Source organism: Podarcis erhardii (assembly GCF_964252035.2).
Source record: "Podarcis erhardii genome assembly, chromosome: 5".
Taxonomy (NCBI): domain Eukaryota; kingdom Metazoa; phylum Chordata; class Lepidosauria; order Squamata; family Lacertidae; genus Podarcis; species Podarcis erhardii.
In genome coordinates this window covers 29,729,860-29,750,052 of record NC_138509.1, presented here as the reverse complement: position 1 = coordinate 29,750,052, position 20,193 = coordinate 29,729,860, and the positions used below count along the sequence as shown (strand labels likewise).

The following is a 20,193-nucleotide window of genomic DNA, read 5'->3' as shown; positions in this document are numbered from 1 at the left end:
CTTCCCAAGGACTAAAGACCTACCTGTCCCATCAGGTGTGCTGCGGACGAAGGTGGGCAGCATTTTGACTTTGGCATGATCGTGCGATTTCTTCTTGAGGCCTGCTTCTATTTCCATCCGCATCCTCTTCTTCACCTGCAGCAGCTGCTCGTGAGTGAGCTTGAATTCAGCCAGAGTCTCGTCTATCAGGCGGTGCTGCTCTGACAGGCGGTATGCTACCGCCGTCACCATCGCAGCACCCTTGCCGCTGCCACTCTCTGACAGCAAAAAGCGCACGTCTGAGTCGGGCACTAAGCGGCGTACGGTTTTGTGCAGCCGTCGGGAATACCTGAGGGGGGGGGGAAACAGTAGGTTCAGCAATAGGAATTTTTCCTTAATAAAAGGTGGGGGGAGGGGAATCACTGGGTCAGGCCAAGGAGCTGTCTAGACAGTGGATAAATAGGAAACATGTGTCCCAGCTAATTTTGTTGGACTACAACTCCCATCAGACCCATCTGATGGGCTGGACTACAACTCCCATCAGTGGTCAGGATGATAGGAGTTGTAGTCCAGCAATATCAGGAAGGCTACAGGTTCCCCATCCTGATCTAGTGTAATAGCAGTTTGCTTTATAGATACAAGGCAGAGTTCCTAATGATGCAAAAACAGCACATATAACTGCAATCCAGACATTAACTGAGAGTCGATGCCATCTGAGAGATGCAAGGAACTTTCCTGTGTCATAGTCCCACACCTGACCAGAAATATCCATACAGGAGAATGCTGTGGGAAGACTAAAGGACATGGTTCTTTCTAAAACTGGTAATGCCACCACCAGGAGAGTGACAAAGCCAGCGTGGGAAGGAGCCACATCGTCCAGCTCTTGCATATAGTTCCTCTCTGCAGACATCACAGGAGCAGAGTAAGAAATAATCGCAGGAAGTAGCTCCCACGCTGCTCCAGCATTGCAGGCCTAATGGACGGGGCCTGGGAATGGGGTGCCTGCCTAGCGCACAGATACTGGTCCACACCCACTCTGCTTATATGCACGCATACACAGCCAACACCAGAGGTGGGTGGGAGAACAGCCATTCTAGCTGGGTGATTTTGTATAATCATGGAACTGTAGAGCTGGAAGGGTCCACAAGGGTCATCTAGTCCTACCCCCTGCAATGCAGGGGCTCAAACCCATGTTCCTGAGATTAAGAGTCTCATATTCTACCAACTGAGCTAGGCGACAATAAAATGCTTAAATCAGCCTGCTGAAGTAAAGCTAGCTATGAGCGACTTTTGTGAAAAAGAGATGGTTCTGCTACTGAAAACAAACTCCTAGGCTCAGAATGTGCTTTGAAACATATAGAGAGGCTTGGAGGGCCACATTTTGCCTCTGGGAGCCACAGGTTCCCCAGCCCCAGCAATATAAACCTTTGTTGCTCTGTTTCTCCAAGACAAGTTATCTTCCACATACAGGCAGATATGTTAAGAGTAATATCCGGGCCACACCAAAACAAAACAAAACAAAACAAAAAAACAACGAGCCTCCACAGCTGCTTTTCCAATGGTGTGGCATCACTTGTTTATTTTTTTTATTAAATTTCTATACCACCCAAGAATCACAGGGTGGTTTGGAGTGTGTAACTGCAAAGTACCCCCTTGCATCTGTATGGTACAAATTAACGGGGGGGGGGGAGGGAGGGATAAACTACAGGCTATTGCATGTTATGGCCACATCACTGCAATGTGCAGAAAACTAGTTGTAAAGATTGTCTGCTGCAAGCAGCTACCTGGTATCCTGAGGGATAGCTCGGCTGGTAGAGCCTGAGACTCTCAATCTCAGCGCCGTGGGTTCAAGCCCACGTTGGGTGAAAGATTCCTGCATTGCAGGGGGTTGGACTACATGATCCTTGTGGTACCTTTCAACTTCTATTATTCCATGTGCATTGCAAGCACTGCCTCCTGCCTAACTTACTGAGCTGCCTTTGGACTGTGATATTTACAGCCCCCTTTCACCTCCTTTGAGAGCTCTGTTTGCTTAGCCCAAGTCCAGAGCACACAGCCAAATGTCAGCTGGATGTGCTACATCTCTGACCTTTTGCAAGAGACAGTCCCTAACAGGTGCCAAGATGTAATTATGGAAACCTGGCAGGCTCTTACTGCGGATGCATCTTGTAAAGGGAGCCATCAACCCCCACGGTGGTGCGCAGGCGGCCCACTCCCTTGTTGTCCCGCAGCTGGTTAAGGATGGCACCCAGAGTGGCAGCCACCAGGTTGGCAGAGCGGAAGGAGACGATTGTGCACACGTGGTGGACGGCGACGCAGTCTTCGTGGGAGGGCTCAACCCCAAGACGGGTAAGTATCTCCTTGGCCTTTTGCAAACCCTCCTTGCTCCTAAAAACAGAAACCGCAAAAAAGTTACGATAAGGTAACACAATCCTGACGGGTGGGCAGGTTGCTCGCCAAGGGAGAGTGTTGCGAGAGTCTGAGAATGGGTGCAGCAGAGTCCCAAGGAAATCTTGCGAGGAAAGGAAGGGGAAGGGAGGCTGAGATTGGAATCTGCAATATTAAGAGCCTACAGAGCACAAAGAGGTTTTCAGTTCCACTGTGCTGGATTTGGGTGGTGGGTTCTCGTACTGTGCACCATTTGTAATCAGCGGGACCAGTTAAGGGTAAAATTCTGGAAGCCATTGTTTTAAAATAGGCCACATGGCGCAAAGCCAGAAAATGTCAGGTCAAAAGGCTGCAGCTTCAGAAGACATACATACACTGATGTGATGTTATTTGAAAGCTGAAAAGTGCTGCCTACTAAAATAATGACAAAACTCTATTTTATTTCAAAGCCCGTCCAGGAGTTGCTCTTAGAATCCAACTGCATATATTCCACTCCCCTATTCATTACACAAGTATTCTAGGTTGGAAGCGTAGGAGGAAAGCTTCAAAGCTACTTACTTCTCCATGGCAGAAACGTGCTTTGTTTCTAGCTTCCCTTTGGTTAAAAGTTCGGGAGTGATTCTCCCCTCGAAAAGAAGACCTTCTTTGGCCATTTTGACCAGGATCAGCCTGACGAGCTCGCCCATGTACATGCCGCTGACCATCTTCTCAAACCTGGAAAGATATTACGGCAGAAACACAAATCAGACACACTCACGAGTAGTTTATAGGCGTGTGGCCCGCTCCTGCATATAGTTACCCAAGATCAATTCCCAGTAGGTGCCGATGGGAGGCATCCTTAGGGTTCAACTCCTTCTTTAGCCATCATGCTTACAGTGTGGAAATCCTGAGCAAATCACTCTCCCTCTCAGCTGAACTCAACCAAGACCACCCATCCTAACACACACACACACACACACACACACACACACACACTTGCCAAGAGAATAAAATTAGGAAAGAATGATGGGTAGCAAAAATGCAGGGAACTTCCACTCACTCAAGGGGGGGTCCCCAATTTCTGACAAATTTTCCCCCAGCTGCAAGAACCCCTCTGCCATGCTAGTTCCCCAGGTCATTCTAGAAGGTCCTGAAACCATCCACAAGTCTTCTTGGGGAGTGGTGAGCAAAAGGGAAGGAGGCAAGAATGGAAGGAGGCTCTGCTCATGGATCTTTGGTTCCAAGCCTTAAGGTGTAACTCCCAACCACAGGTAATTATGGAAACCTTTGGGACAGGCATGAAAGTCTAAAACAAGAGGGGGCCACTAGGGGGCGCATTGGAAGATGGCCGACAATACCATCTCTCCGACCCATACAGGGTAATTAAGAGGCTGTTATGGGAGTAGGCAGCCTCCCTTGTTGCCCCAAGGAAATGGGGAACACTGCCCTTGCCTGCTGTGCCCATAAATCACCCCCTAATTCGAAAGAAGGGGGTGAGGGCCCTAGGCAGAATCCCGCCGTGTGGACCTCGGCTCTCCTGGACGCTGTTTCTGATCGCGCACCAGTTGCAGCAATTTGGAATAATTAATTACAAAAGAAGCAAATGCACATATTTCAAGTGAAGAAGGGGAGTGAAGTCTGCTAATTTAAGTGACCTCTGCGAAAGAAGAGGACGGCTTGGAGAAACAGGAATATTTTACGATGAAGATACACCAAAGGCTGGGTATGTTGACAACGGGACTGAATGGGGGGGGGACCTTTTTTACTTTCCTTCTATGTGATTTACAAGAACCCCTCCTCATTAGAATCGTCGGTTGAACTGACCCAAGCAGGATGATTAAGGTCTGCGTGGAGATAAACTTTAACCAAAAGTATGCTTTATGGAGATCGAGAAGCAATAAGAGCTTTTGGGAATGGCACAGCAATTAATTCGGAGTTGCCATCTTGCCAAAGGATTTATAACCGGGAGGAAGAATGGACTTGTTTTCAGACTGCATTCCTAGTGAATCTCCTCAGAGCTTTTGAGAAAGGAGGCAGATTGGTGAAGATTAATGACGCTAAGACTGTTTTGATGTATGGAAGTGATGTTATATGGAAAATGTCTGGATATGGCTACTGGATAAAAAAAATAATATCCACGCAGGATTACAAACTGTTCTAACCAGCTTGCGGAGATTATCAGAGGTCACAAAGAGAAAGAAAAAATATATGAAAATAACAACAAGAGATGTGGAAAAACAATAAGAAAGGACTGGATAGTACTGTGAACATCATAAGGTTAGATTTGTGGACATTAAAACAGCAGTAAGAAGCAAGAAGTTGATTGGATCCCCTCTGGAACTTGAAATATGGGTACCCCCAACAAAAATTTAAAATTCGGCTGTGTAATTTGGAATTTATGTAATTTGGTTTGATTTGATGTGATTGGTCGGTTAATAAAAAATTATTCTTAAAAGAAAGTCTAAAACAAGAACAGTAGAAGAAAGGAAGCTCAATTACAATTGCTTCCCAGGGTTAACGGAACCCCGATCGATCTCCCTGTCAAATTCAGTCCGGATGTCTTCTAACAAGCCATCGTCTCCAAATGCTCCCCATTCGGTATTGATGCACATCCGCCCTTCGTCGCCTTCCACCAGATCAATGTGTCTCATTTCTTCCATGTAGCAGGCGTTAGTGCCGGTACCTTAAAAGAAGGCAATGGGATTCGTCAACAGGCTTTATATATAGAGAGAGAGAGCGCGCGCGCAAACCAAAAATGTCAACATGCATTATGCTTGGCAAAGGAATCAAATGTCAATACCAATGATCAAGCCAACTTCGCAACGCTGGTCATCAAATCCACAGGTCATCATGGTCCCTACGGTGTCATTGACAACTGCCATGATGTCTGCATCGTAGTCCTTCAAAATGAAAGGGAATATTTCTAATATGCAATTTTAACAAACACCTTTTGATAGGCATATTCTACTTGCTACTGTGACTGAGGATCTCAGTAAATGTTATTTACTGTGCACATTGTTTAGGTTTGTTGGCTGTTCATGGTTTCATATTTTGTCCCCTTATTATTACTAACCCAGGGTCTCAATATCCTTTTCTTCTCAAAAACTCTATCAGCCAAAAAAAAAAAAAGACTCCTTGACTTCTGGACCACTGAAAGACCTATCCTATCCATGTCAAATGCAGCTACATACACAGAACTTTCCACTACTTGAAACTATCTTAGGTTTCTCTTCTAGGTCCATTGACTTGGCTGCAAGTCCCACTCAATGGGGGATTCAGCTGGACGAACTTCCAAGTTAACATGCATAAAACTTCACTGTGATATTAAGAGAGGATTGTTTGAATCTAAGGCTGTTGAGTCTATGGAAGTTTGTTTGGTATAAAATATTATCTAGAACAAGAAATGCTATATAGCCCCCTCCCCAAGAAATTGGTTTCTTAGTCTGAACATCTTCTTGGCTCAATACTTTTACTAGGAGTTAAAAGCAATGTGAAATTAGCAACCATCTAATCTTTCTACAATGACACTGAAAAAGACTGACACAATTCCTGACATCTGCAAGTAACAAAAGATGTTCCATTATCAACCAAGTTCATGTATCAATGCTAGCTATACATGTATATAAAAAGATAATCTTACCCCACGCTTCTTGATGGCTTTGTTTAGCAACTTCACTACATCTGCTCCCTCGACACCACTTGCTTTGAAACGTTTTGTCCAGGTTATTAGAACACCCTAATGAAATGAAAAATAAAATAAAATAAAATAATGGCCTAAAGATATTAGGCCCAGTGTTTCTCTGAGTCAAGACTCACTTTTTCAGTGTCATAGGGGGGAAAATGAGTTGAAGATCAGTTTTCATATGTGGTGACACTGCTGAATTTCCTACGCATCAATTTGCTCACGTTCTCATGGAGGACATAATACAGGTGAACAAATCTACTCACATACTCCATTACCCACCCTTGCTACCATTATACATCTCCATTTTGGAGGTACCATAACCAGGGAATCATGCTTAACGTATGCATATACAGTTCACATGCTAAATTCTTTCATACGATGGATTTATATGGTCTTCTTTGTCTTCTTTGTAACATTAAACAGGTCCATACTTCCAAAATCCAAAAACACTGCATGCTTCCTGGCCACGTGCTGGGAGAGATGAAGTTCTAATTCAAGTGTCTTCCAACGGTTTCCACACACAATATTGCAACAAGAACAATATTCCAAGCACGTTCAGTCGAACCAAGTCATATCAGCTAAAGGGCACTTTAGTACCATCTAGCTGGGGAAGATTCACAGCACATGTTCTTTCTGCCTGCCAGAAGTCCCTGGTTCAATCTCTGCCACCTCCAGATGGGGCTGGGGAAGTTGAATCCGTGGAGCACTGCTTCCAGTCAGCATAGACAGAGTACTGAGCTAAATGGTCTAGCAGTCTGCTTTTGGGTAAGGCAGGTTCCTATGTTTCTTCTGCACAGTAATAAAGTTGTGCAGTGTTATTTGTGTATTTATGGATCGCTTCCCATGAAGCATCCCAAAGCCTTTCCACAATACCGTAAAAACATATATATATATAACAAGTGTATATATGAAAACAATTTAAAACCGTTACATATATAAAAACAGATTCAGACAATTACATATCTAAAAGCAATTTCAGATGCAACACAGATGCCGCCTGCATTCTTACCTCATCTAACTTGGTTTGCCTACATGGAAAAGAAAATGTGAACCCAACAGGCAACTTCTTGTTCTTGATTTCCTGCTTCTCCATGAAATCGCCTAAACATTCAGCAACGTGGTCAAAAAGCTGAGGAGAAAGGAAGGACAATAAGACAACATTTTAAAAGCCTGATAAAAATAATAATTGCAGCTTCATCCCCATAGCCACTACTGGAAAAATTATTAGGTGATCCCATACCAATAAATACTATTTTGGTGGCAGTCCTATAAAACTGGAACATTTGAAAAGTAAAGCTTTCGGGTGGAATTCAATGTAGTGTTAAGCAGATCACTCAGTCAGGGCAAGCATTTTTTGCTTGCCTGAAGGAATGATCTGCTCTCTCCTCCCACTTGGGGAGGTTCTGGGGGTTTCCTGAACCTCCCCAGGCCAATTTCAGGGTGTGCAAGGGGAGCGGAGAGAAGCCCTGCTGCACCGGCAGAACACCTTGTGCGAGCATCCTCTGGCAGGACTACATCCTCTGGCAGGACTACTCCGTTGAAGCCATAATGCTCAGCAGACTTCTCTGCGAACAACTCTCACTGGTTGTCAATGCAACCGTAAACACACTTCCTTAGAAGCAGGTCAGAGTGAAATCCATGGTACGGAAAATGTTGTCACACTAGGAAGGCATACATCTTCCTGATCTTCTAGTCACTGCTAGGTTATTGTCAGGGACTGGGCAGATGAAGAGGAGTGGTGGAGACCACCTCCCCAGGAGCATCCCAGAGGAGGAAAGGGCAGATAGCATAGATCTACAGAACTGGTTTGACACAGGGCACACCCCAGAGGAAGAAGAGGGAAGAAGTTGAGAAATAATGGGAGATGAAGAGTTAAGTAGTACTGAGCAGATAGGGCCCGAGCAGCAGCTGACTGATATGCTGTCGCTGGAGAGTCTCCCAGAACCCGTCCTGTGCCCTAAAACCAGGTGTTCACTGAGAATAGCAGAGCAAAGGGCTCAAAGGCGGGGGACCCTTAACAGCCACTGTAGAAGAGGGCAGGAGTCTAATGAATAGGGAAGTACGGAGGAGGGAGGGACGTGGAGCTTCACTTGGAGCAATGTTAGAAACTGAAAGGTGCTTGGCTGACTTGCCTTGGCACCTGGAATCATAATAAAAAGGACTATAAAGCCTGTGTTTTCTCTGTCTCTCTGCTTTCCTGAGCAGTCAGCCAGAAGCTGTCGAAAACACCCTGAGAGTTATGGCTTATGCCATAATAATAATAATAAAAACCCGAATAGCCTGTTCCATAAAGCTCTCTTTCCCCAATTCTTTGTCATTTTAACTCTGTGAAACACCCTGATAGCTACGATGTGCATGTTCTGCCTCCACTGTCAGAGTCAGTATTCCTCTCAATGGCAGTTACTGGGGAAAACAAGCGGGAAGAGCACGGTTGGGTTCAAGTCTCTTGCGGGTTCCCCATAGGCTTCTGGTTGGCCACTGTGAAGACAGGATACTGGACCAGATGGGCCACTGACCTGATCCAGAAGTGCTCTTTTGATGGCCTTAGTGTTAACTTCAGTTGTGGTTATAACACAATCTGGTTTGAATTAACCATGGTTTGCTACACATTATACTAACCATGGTCAACTCTGAAAAGGGAAGGCAGGGAGGAACTCATGCAGGGAGAGGGAAGGACGAAACATGAGCCTGCAGCACATTTCTGATCTCCTAACCATAGTTACAAAATTAGAAATATTACCTCTGCACAGGGTAATAAAGTTTAGACTGGCACTCTCGACAGACATTATCCAATGCATTTCATGTCACAGTTTAGCAACTGGGTTTAGAGTAGGAATGCCCATTTGGCAGGTTAAAAACCTCTACGAGCAAGTATATTATTATTTACAAGGCTAAACAACACTCATACACCACAAATAAAAATAATGATCTAAATCAAATATTCCTGATTTAAATCTGGGGTGATTTTGTAATGCTAGAAGAATCTTCCTCCTTAATTCCCCACCCCCCCGAGGAGCCCAACACCCAACTGCCCCTTTTTAAACAATTGCTTTTAAAAGTTACAGAACTGCGGGTGTCACAGACCTACTGAGTTGTATTCAATGGTGTCATTCAGCTAACTTTAAAGAAAAATCACCCTCCCCATTCCACTGATGGACATTTTACCATCAGTTGAGTGGCAAATCTGAATATAGCCCATTGCTTTCTGGAACGAAATGTTTGCAACACTGGAAAATAACTTTCAGTTTGGGGCTAGTCACAATTTGCCTCTTCCACTCAGTCATCCTTCCCCAGCTGAACTATCCCAAGCAAGCATTTTCAATTGGCAGCTCCTAAATGCATTGATGAATCATAACCAGAATGCCGATTCCATGCAGAGCGAAAATGTCTTCTCTCATTCTTTAAAAGCATATGCCTGGAACTGGTTTCATATTTAATTTATGTAGAGCTTTTTATTTTTATTTTTTAACGTAGCACTATGCAGGCAAACGATGCAGAACTCTTGAGCTCCAATTACAGTTTCAGTGCTGCAGCTCTTTCCATGCCATGGAACAGGTGTGACAAGTGCTGCAATGGGGAAGCTGGAAATGGTGGCACAGCACAAATACGGCTAGATACAGAACAAGAGAATTGGCTCCTCTGATGCTTGAGCCTTTACTTCAAGTAAAATCCCAAAATCTTCCATTATTTTTTTTTACATAAAGCCATTTGCTTTTACATTATACCCTCCCCATTTATCTTCCTTGCAAAGTCACAGAAAATGCCCTATCATTTATCTCCAAAATCTTTTGGGGGCAAGCCTAAAGCTTGGTGAGCCTTAAAGCTGTTGTTGGCATCCATTTGACTTTTACAGCCTGGCAACAACATGCGTGTTCCAAAACTGAACAGGCCAATGCATCCCTTCCTGCACTGCAGGGGGGTGGGCCAGATGACCCTCGGGATCCCTTCTAGGAAGAGGCGTAGGGCTCAAATCACCAAGCTACCAGTAAATAGTGACAAGAGCAGTGCAGCTTTAGGGCCCAACCTCTACCCTTTATTTTACTTGTTGCGGTGGAAACAGCATCTTGTGTTATCTTTTTAAGCCAGAGGAAGTTCCTAAGCTCTTCAGATGCTACTGGACTACAACTCCCAGCATCCCTAGCCATTTGATATGCTGGCTGGGGCTCATGGGAGTTGGAGTCCAATAACAAGTTATTTAACATGCCATCAGAAATCCAAACACCTGACAAAATTTTGTAAGGTTTGCCCCCATCCCTGGCACCTTAGCATTTTGATACTGGTTCATTAAAAAAAAAATCGATTCTAGTGCCTAAGAAACTGAAATGTCATGGAGCTGGGATATTGGAAGGATCCTGAAAAACATACAAATACATTTTAAATAACTATGAAAGAGTATTTGCACTGTCATCGTTACTGAACCACAGGCAGAATAAGGTGTCAGCCGCAGGAAGGCAACAGACTTTCCCCAAAACATAAAACAGAAGAAATTTGGTTCTTTGACTACTGTATGACTGATACTGACCTCTCTCATTCAGTAATGACCAACAAGACCATTTGGGACATTTAGGAGAGCCACTTTCGCATGCTGAAGTGACTGCGCAGATGTTTTCAAGAGCCAAATAGCAAGAACAGCACAGGCGAGCCTGGAATCTATTGGCTCAAAGTGGGAATTTCTGCAACAGCAAGAAGATGCCCAGAGTGCCTCTGCCTAACCGGCCAAATTACTGACATTCAGGCTTAACGGCCATGCTGCCAGCATACAGGAAACCAGGCATTAAGGCTCATCCTAGGGGAAGCAAGATAAATAAATGGCAATGGATTGGGTAAGGTAGGCTTTTTAAAAAATGGCAGCATTGGTGACAGCAGATTCCAATACCTGTAACTTACACAGGAGTTTTTGCTGGGGGAAATAGGAGAAACTCCTCCAGCCTTTCTTGGTCTCACCAACCATCCATGTAGCTTCTACAGCCTGAGTTGCTGGCTGCAAAATGTATACTTGGACCAATTTGCATATGCAAGGGCAAGAGAAAGAAAGATAACAGCAAGTTGTTTGTGACTGTAGCTGAACTGCTGTATTATGAATCTTGGGTCACAAAGTTAGAGGGGTTTAATAAGTGTACAAATAAACAAAAAAACAGCAATACATATTTTAGCTCACAACTGGGTCATCATTTTCATGCCTATGGATCAGGATTCTAAGCTGCCTTCCAATTCAACAAGTCATCATTGTATAGGAAACATTGGTCATCATTGTATAGGAAACATTGGTTTGCAATGAATAAACTAGAAGAAATTATCACAAGAATCCAGTTTCCTAATATTAAAAAAACCTAGCATTCTGCATTATTCTCAACAGAGAAGTTGGCCTCAAAAATATGCATCCTAACTTTCCACCAAATGATTTTAAAGGTAAGTCTTTTACTTCCTTTAAAAATTAAAATTACAAGGTAGTAGTTTTTATTTTATCCTTCAAGACTATCAGAAAATCCAAACAATACCATGTGGAAGCTTTTTCAAAAAATGTTTTACAACCCTCATATATTGCAAGAACATTCCTAGGAAGCAATCTTACCCGTGTTCCACTGCCATGCATAATATCCTCGGGAGTGTTATAAATCTCCGTTTCCATTTGCACCGTCTGCTTTTTTTCATGAGACACTTTCACTCGCAAAATACGAAAGTAAGATCCACCAAGATCCAGGGCAATGAAATCTCCTTTCTCTGTTTTGGATGAAACAGAACATCAACACCTAAGCATCAAATCACTCTGGGTGATTTGAATCTTTGCACAATGAATCTTTGCCATCTATTACATAAAATAACGCATTGGGTACTGAAAGTTACATAAAATAACGCATTGGGTACTGAAAATAACGCATTGGGTACTGAAAGTTAAACTATCAGCATTCACCTTTTAACACTGCAAATATATCTGATCAACCCAAGTGATTAGCCTCTTCCTATCTAATCAGACAAGCAAAGACCACAATCCTTTATTTGTTTGGAGACTAAGATTACCAATTAAAACAACCTATGGAACGAGATTAAAGAAAAACCCAGTGTGTGTAAACAGAGCACAGGCAAACACTGAAGTTCAGGTACATGGATGCAGATGCAAATACACACACTCACACACCCCCTCTACTCTATTTTAAAAGGATGTTCAAACCCTCAAAACAGGCTCTGCATCAGCCTACAAGAGACTCGGAGTTGCCCTCAGAATAGCAAACTGATTTACTTCCTGGCCTAATTTCAATTCTTCATTGATTTCTGAATTTTCATTAAGCTTTAAAAGTGGCAAAAAGCAGGAAGGGTAATAAGCAAAATACAATGTTGGATCATTTATGACACTGGCTGGCTTACCATTCACTTTCAGTTTGAGACTCACTAAATATATCATTCTTACTTTATCACCACCAACGCATTATTGGCCACCTGGACACAATCAATTTCGCCCATACAAATAAGCCTTGGACATCATACCCACCCAACAATCTTGCAACACAGCTGTAACTTCCCACTAAAGCAGCCTTGTTTCTGTCTTCAGCACTAACATCATACCCACATAAAATGTCAGGCATGGATTTTCCCTTTTTAGGTATTCTATTACTCTTTCCAAAGGTTTTCTTCCAACCATGTTCTCATCTCAGCAAAAATGGCAACAAATTCCTTAATCTCACCTGCCTCTCTTTGGGCCTGTCCACTCATGTGGGTAAGAAATCAATGAAGAATTGAAATTAGGCCAGGAGGTAAATCAGTTTGCTATTCTTAGGGCAACTCTGAGTCTCTTGCAAGCTGATGTTACAGCAGTGTTTTTGCCCAAAGTTATGCAAATCATACCGGGTATACAAATTGACTCATCTTGTTTGCCACCAAAAAAGGGAGACCCAAATCTGTCAGTTTGGGAAAACACATTTCTAAATAGCCGAGTGAACTACACAAGCACCCAACAGGCAATACTTTCAGGGCTGCCAATGAAGAAGCGTGAGATCTGGGAGCTGCATCCCAGAATCCCTTGCATCGCCATGGCTCTTTGATTATGCTCCATTGTACATCATTACCAGCACCCATGATACTCTGTTTGCAGCAAAGCTCTCCAAATTGTGTATTATAATTTTATTTATTTAGCAAGCAGCTCTGCACTCCATTTTTCATTAAATATATATATATATAATCTCAGTGACTTAGGGTAACATAATATCCAGGACCGGCATAATTTTGAAGCTAATGTAATTTTTAAACCATTCTGTCGATAAAACCAATTAAATATCACTGTTCCGTACAAGTACTGAGCATTAAGCAAAATGTGCAAACAGACTTTTATCACTGTAGTCCATCACTAGTTTAGACTGAGCCCCATTAGCTTTTTTTAAAAAAAGGAAAAACACACACTAGAACAGATGGCCTTTTTCCCCTAAAGTAATTGAACGATGGAATACACTTCAGATAAACGCAGCACTTCAGAAACGTCCACCCTGGGATATGTTGCAAATTAACACCCTGTCTGCACACTCACATCCAAGTCAACAAGACACTTAAAAACTGTAACTTGTATAATCAGTTTTACACTATTATGCAAACCTGCTTAATATTTGACTGAATACTTTATACCGCATATGTATGGAATGTTTTGGCAGCTGGGGGCATACAGGGATTCTTTGTTCTACGCTTTTCAGAAACTGAATTTAAGATTAACCACAGTTTAGGGTTTGGATAGCTAACTAAACTGTGTTTAGCCAAAGGCAGAAGCAGAAGCTTCTTACCTCCTCACAGCAGCACCAAAGAAGGAAGGGCCTGTGTTAAATCTGAATGCAGACACTGTGTCTAGGTATTGAGCATAGACTGCAACTTGTTGTTTAATTTGGGTTTCAAACAGACTGTCTTCTTCTTAAGTTTGTACAAGCAACACACCCTGACCCCAAGACAACAGGAGCCAAAGCTACTGGCCATAGGGAAATAGGCTGAGGTTTGTTTCTTTTTAAAAACACTGTTTCTCTTTGGTACAAACATTGCTGAGAGTTTCTTTTAGTTTTACATACTTGGACCACTTTATGCATACATGTGTAGCTAATGGCTCTCATTGTGCTCGTAATAGTCACAAGAGATTGTTCTGGTTTTGTTTCAGAAAACTGTTTATTAAAGAAGTACAACTGCACATAATCCCTACCTGAGCCATCAGGAATAGACCTTACAAATGTAGGAAGCATCTTTACTGAGGCTGTTGGGTTAAAGTCCCTGGAAAGTCCATTCTGCATCTCTCTCCTGAAGCGTCCCATAATATCCAGCAGAGTTTCATCAGAGAGCCGCATGGCGTACAGATATTTATCAATCTGGAGGGGACATAAGAGAAAAGCACACAACATTCAGACCTTGCACCATTTTGTGTTAACTTAGCTACACTCTTCATTTGTGTCATTTGATTTCCAGCTGGCTCCATCCCAAGTGCTTAGGGCAGGTAACAATATTTTAGCTGCAAAGCTCCCAATTACAAAATAATTAACCACCATCTTTCCCTGCCCCCAACCCTATCCCTGGCACCAAAAGCCAATTAAAAGGTCTTACACTGCTTCCAAAAGACCCCTAGGCTTCGGCCTCCGTGGAAGACAATTCTCGAGTCGAGAGGCAGCAACCAAAAAGTATTTGTGGTCCTGGTGGTGCATAAATGGCAAGGTTAAGAGGTGTTTCCAGCTGATCTTAAAGGTCATGATGAAACACAGGGATGGAAGCCATTACTGAGATAGAATGACTCCAAGTCTCTTAGGTTATCATCATCCTCTTGTCCTTCTCTACTTAAAAGCCCACTTAGCATTTGATTCAGTTAGCACCTATCTATTCTACACTTTCCAACACAACAGGTGAACTAAAATATAGCCATCTTCTGAAATTCATGCTTCTCCAAATTTTGAAATCATGTTCTCCAGCCAAGTTATGTGTACAAAAATGCATACACATGGCTAAGGTTTGCATAAAATGCATGCATTTGTGAAAACAACATAGAAAAATGCATTAGATTAGGGAAAATATAACACAGGGGAAAATGCATAGGGAAAATACACTGTCCTTGGGGTTCTGCTGACCCTCCAGAGTGGATCTGGGAGAGGCACAGGGGGCATGCAGGGGAGGGAGGGAGGAGAAAACCCCATTGTGCTAGCTAGGGTCTTTGTGCTGGCTTCTGCTAAGGCAACAATGGATTGATTTCTGGTGGGTCACAGTTGGGGATATACTCTAGTAACTACCAATAGAGCAGTAGATTGTGACATTCTGTGCGGCTCAGCTGCTGAAGGCGATGAGAGACAGGGCTCTCCAAGTGGGTATAATTAAATGCTATTTGCGACCAGCAGCAGAGCTGCAAATGGAGAAGTCATGGGTTCCGTTTCAAGTTTTGGAAAAGAATGTTCTCCGACAGGCACAGGCCCTCCCGCCTGAAGCACAGACAGCTTGTTCAGATTGCTTTGTGCTACGCCCAGCCTCTTCACTACAGTGGTACCTCAGGTTACATACTATTCAGGTTACAGACGCTTCAGGTTACAGACTCCGCTAACCCAGAAATAGTACCTCGGGTTAAGAACTTTGCTTCAGCTTGAGAACAGAAATCGTGCTCTGGCGGCGCAGCAGTAGCAGGAGCCCCATTAGCTAAAGTGGTGCTTCAGATTAAGAACAGTTTCAGGTTATGAGCAGACCTCCGGAACAAATTAAGTACTCAACCCGCGGTACCACTGTATTCTGCTCTAGCAAAAGCTATCCATGGCCTTGATCCAAAGGAGTGCAGGTGGTCCTCAAATGGTGTGACCAACACAGCATCCCCCAAAGCTTCATCCCAACCCACTCTGAGAACTGCCCTATATGTGTGTGGACAGACATGCTCACAACCACAAAACTACAAACATAGATCCCAAAATGCCCTATTGCCTAGTCCCATCCCGTCCCCCCATCATTCATCCAATGGAGGAGGGAAGGGACTCCAAGAATAGCTCTGGAAATGGATCCTTCCTTTTTTTTCTTTTCTGACAAAGTAATAAATAAGTAAAAATGTGCATTGTACCATTCCATTGTAACTATCCAACATCCCAAAATTTCAACACCTCTTGTGACGATGGTTTGACCTCTTTCTGTTTTAACAGGACAAATTCTACAAATACCTTCCATATGTCCTCAAAATCATTTCTCCTGCATATTCCCCGTCTTACCTTAATAGCGCTTTGGAAATGGATCTAATTGCATAGGCAGGCTTATATGAGAGAAGCCGGTCCTTGATATATTTGAGTCCTAAGTTATTTAGGGCTTTAAAAGATTAATGGCAGCCCCTTGAATTGTGCTCGGAAGTAGACAAGGAGCCAATGAAACCATTTAAAAAATGAGGATATGTATTCCATTTGCTTCCATTTGAGAAGCAAAGAGGAGAAACATTCTCAATCTTAAAACCTGAAGAGTTGCTAGATGGACCAATGGTTTGATCTAGAATGTGGCAGCTTCCTATGGTCCTCAAAAAGGGAAACATTTTTTTACATTTTAAAATTTGCAGCATCTTTAGAAAGTGCAGAAACTGTTATGGCTGTTTAATCTGCTTTGCAAGCAACTTCTAGTCTCCCCATGTCATTAATTCAACTCCATGTCATTAATTCAACTTCTAGTCTCTCCATGTCAATAAACATTTTTAGATATAGAAAACCACTCTGCCTAAAGCATAACTTTCCACAACTGTCCCTTTTGATGTGATATGAGGTACAGCTTAATCTTCTGATATGATAAAACACAGCATAATCCTAATAAACCAAGGCTCATGGCCTCCTACTGCTTTCTGCAGTACACATGACCATCAGTCCCAGACTCTGTAGCTGTATATCAGGGGTCACCAACACAGTGCCCATGAGTGTCTATGCACCCACAGGGCCTTTCCTGGCACCCACAGGGTCACCTCCACTTGTTGGAATTAAGACTTGAAAGAAGCATTCTATTGTGGTGTATATGTACTACCAACAACAGTTTATCTGATATGCAAATGTGCCCATTGGCGACCCCTGCAAAGTTCATGTCCCCAATCCTCAACATTTGCCATCATGAAACATTCCAACAAACTCGAAAGGATGTGGTTTGTTATTGCCTTGCATGCAATACACACATTATGATCGTACTAAATATTACATTCAGCAAGAGTTGTAAAGCAAACAAATAGAAGTTGCCGGTGGGGGGGGGCCGCAATATTCTACTAAAAGTGCAGCCATGTTTTATTACCAAAGGCCTGACATGGTCACAATGACATCCTTCCAACATGATAAAAGATAATCTTTCTTTCCTCCTTCTAACCACCTACTCCTAGTGCTATAAAACTTTATAGAAGAAAATTGGAAAGCTACTCAAGCACAGATTAGAAGAGTTTTCCGGCAAATTACTGATCATTACAAGAAACCACTCCGTACATTAGCACTCTAAGGACTTTTACAATGCACTGATTGCAGTGTCCTAATATCACATAAAAGCAGGTAACCTCCCAAGGATAATATATAGCAGCTGGAATCCAAATGTGCACCTCAATCATATCCACGGGTTTAGCCAAGGCTTGTGCCACAATACTCAAATCAAATCAAATCAGGCATGTCCTGCAAAAGACATACAAGGACTATTTGCAACCTGACATAAAGAGAGAAATATCCTTGCTACTGTTTCAGACTCACCCAGGCATTAGGAGATTGGGATCTGGGCTTTTAGAATGGGACACAGAAGACAGGTTGTTGCCCTAGCTCTCTCCAGCACAAACACACACAAAAGCTGCACAGGCTTTTCATCTTTGCTCTGGCTTCTAGTCATTAAGGCCCAAGCACATTCACACATGGATGTAAGGCAAATGTAAAGGACCCCTGGACAATTAAATCCAGTCAAAGGCGACTATGGGGTGCAACGCTCATCTCGCTTCAGGTCAAGGGAGCTGGCGTTTGTCCACAGACAGCTTTCTGGGTCATGTGGAAAGCATGATTAAACTGCTACTGGCACACAGAGGACCGTGACGAGTGCCAGAATGCATGGAAATGCCATTTACCTTCCCACCTTCCCACTACAGTGGTACCTATTTGTCTACTTGCACTGGTGTGCTTTCGAACTGCTAAGTTGGCAGGAGCAACACATGGATGTACACAAGCTACAGCAAAACTTGGGCTCGTGTGCTCCTTCCACACCCTGCATGACTAGGAAAACAACTCCAGAAGGTTTCATGTCCACTTTCACTAACTGAACCAGAAGTCATAACTTAGCACTAACTCTGCTTAGTTGAAACAAGCCAGCATCATAACCCATAGTTTGGAGTTGGCTTATTTTGAAGCTGACCATCGCTAGCATGAAACACAACCCCCAGTTCAGACTGACTGAGAAGCCGCAGTTAACTAAATGTTTTGAGGATAAAATTACAGACGCTAACTCTCTATTTTCCTTCCTTATTTTGACAAAACAACATCCCTGGGCCTGCCCCTAGACTCAGATACCACAGGCCAGATAAAGCAATACTTTGGCAGCTTCTATGTGTGAGGATTGCTGACAGCTTGAAGAGTATAATGTTACCAACTGTGTCTCTGTCATGTGATGCTAAGCAGCCTGAATGCAAGGAGAAATCTAACACTAGGCAAGTTGCATCTGCATGGGAGAAGAGACGACATGGGAGAAGAGACGGTGGAAGAAGATTGGAAGAAATTCAAGATCCATTTACAAAAATATTGTAAACTTTATGAATGTTAAGAAGGATGCTAGAGTAAAAACAACTTGGCACCATTAAGCTAGATGAGAAGAAATATGAAGATAAGTTAAATTTAAGAAAAGATAAAGTTTTGGAAATTTTCGGTTATATTTAAACTTTTAAGATCTAAATAAAGGATATTTAAATTAGAGATAGAACATCGGAAAACTAGACAATAAGAATAGAAACAAGGAGATAAATTTGCTGGAAAAATTTACAGTCAGGAATGCAGGAGTGGGAGATGAGAGGGAGTCCAAGAAGTTAAGAAAATTATGTTAAGAGATGTGTTGTATTGATTTTTTTGGTATTGTAATTAAAACAAAAATTGCTAATAAATATTATTATTTTTTAAAAAAAGTTGCATCTGGGTGGATACAGCAGAGCAAGCATAAGCAGCCAACTACAACTTTTGGCATCATAAATTCACATGGAAACAAGCTTTTTCAGTTCCCAAAAATGGACAAGTCCCCCAATTTGAAAAGGTTCACCCACAAGGCAGAAATTGCACAAAAGCACTAGGGGAAAGGGGACGCGGGTGGCGCTGTGGGTTAAACCACAGAGCCTAGGACTTGCTGATCAGGTCGGCGGTTCGAATCCCCGCGACAAGGTGAGCTCCCGTTGCTCGGTCCCTGCTCCTGCCAACCTAGCAGTCTGAAAGCACGTCAAAGTGCAAATAGATAAATAGGCACCGCTCTGGCAGGAAGGTAAACGGCGTTTCCGTGCACTGCTCTGGTCCGCCAGAAGTGGCTTAGTCATGCTGGCCACATGACCCGGAAGCTGCATGCCGGCTCCCTTGGCCAATAAAGCGAGATGAGCGCCGCAACCCCAGAGTCGGCCACGACTGGACCTAATGGTCAGGGGTCCCTTTACCTTTACCTTTACTAGGGGAAAGGAGAAGTAGTGCTGGAATTCTGCGCTTGCAATCTCAAGCATATGTCTCCTGGAGTAAGTCCACTGAACACCTTGGAATTTACTTCTGAGTAAACACACATATAGCTGTTCTACACAGCAACCACCCTGAATGGACTAGGCTGCCTAAGTATGAATTGAGAAATTCTCCAGTTTTAAGAACTCAAATTCACCAAGCAGTTCCAGGCAAGCTACCATCTTCCTACTTTGGCCCCCACCTGCAATAAGGACAACAACACTGGCCTACCACACGGGGCTGTTGTAAAAATCTATGAGATAATGCAAAGCACTCAGAAGTGCTGTGTATTCTTGAAGTTCCAAATGAACAGGATGCTGCTCTGTATCGAGGTGTTTTTAAACCAAAGCTCAGACTCAGCTTCCTTGCTCAAGTCCGCTAGAACCATTTTGTCCTGTGTCATCTCATTTCTGCTTTGGTCTGGGATGTCTATACAGTAATCACCTCTAGGAGCTATGGGGAATGGGTGAGCTCAGAAGGGGATGAATTAGATGGCCTTCCCGTGCTGTGATTCTA

The 20,193-nt window shown here is 43.1% G+C and overlaps 1 protein-coding gene across 3 annotated transcripts in view; it reads right to left on the bottom strand.

Moving 5' to 3' along the window:
• HK1 (hexokinase 1) overlaps window positions 1–20,193 on the bottom strand; it is a 55,780-nt gene that overhangs the window by 17,739 nt on the left and 17,848 nt on the right. For 2 of the 3 annotated variants that reach the window (XM_081861785.1, XM_081861784.1), the window contains exons 2-10: window positions 14,199–14,361; window positions 11,604–11,752; window positions 7,041–7,160; window positions 5,987–6,082; window positions 5,147–5,246; window positions 4,846–5,029; window positions 2,926–3,081; window positions 2,134–2,367; window positions 24–328 (exon numbers count right to left, since the gene is read on the bottom strand). In XM_081861785.1, coding sequence (XP_081717911.1) covers window positions 24–328; window positions 2,134–2,367; window positions 2,926–3,081; window positions 4,846–5,029; window positions 5,147–5,246; window positions 5,987–6,082; window positions 7,041–7,160; window positions 11,604–11,752; window positions 14,199–14,361 — 1,507 coding nt within the window. Of the gene's footprint in view, window positions 1–23; window positions 329–2,133; window positions 2,368–2,925; window positions 3,082–4,845; window positions 5,030–5,146; window positions 5,247–5,986; window positions 6,083–7,040; window positions 7,161–11,603; window positions 11,753–14,198; window positions 14,362–14,593; window positions 14,617–20,193 lie in introns of those variants that run through there. The other variant, XM_081861786.1, reaches the window with a different exon arrangement.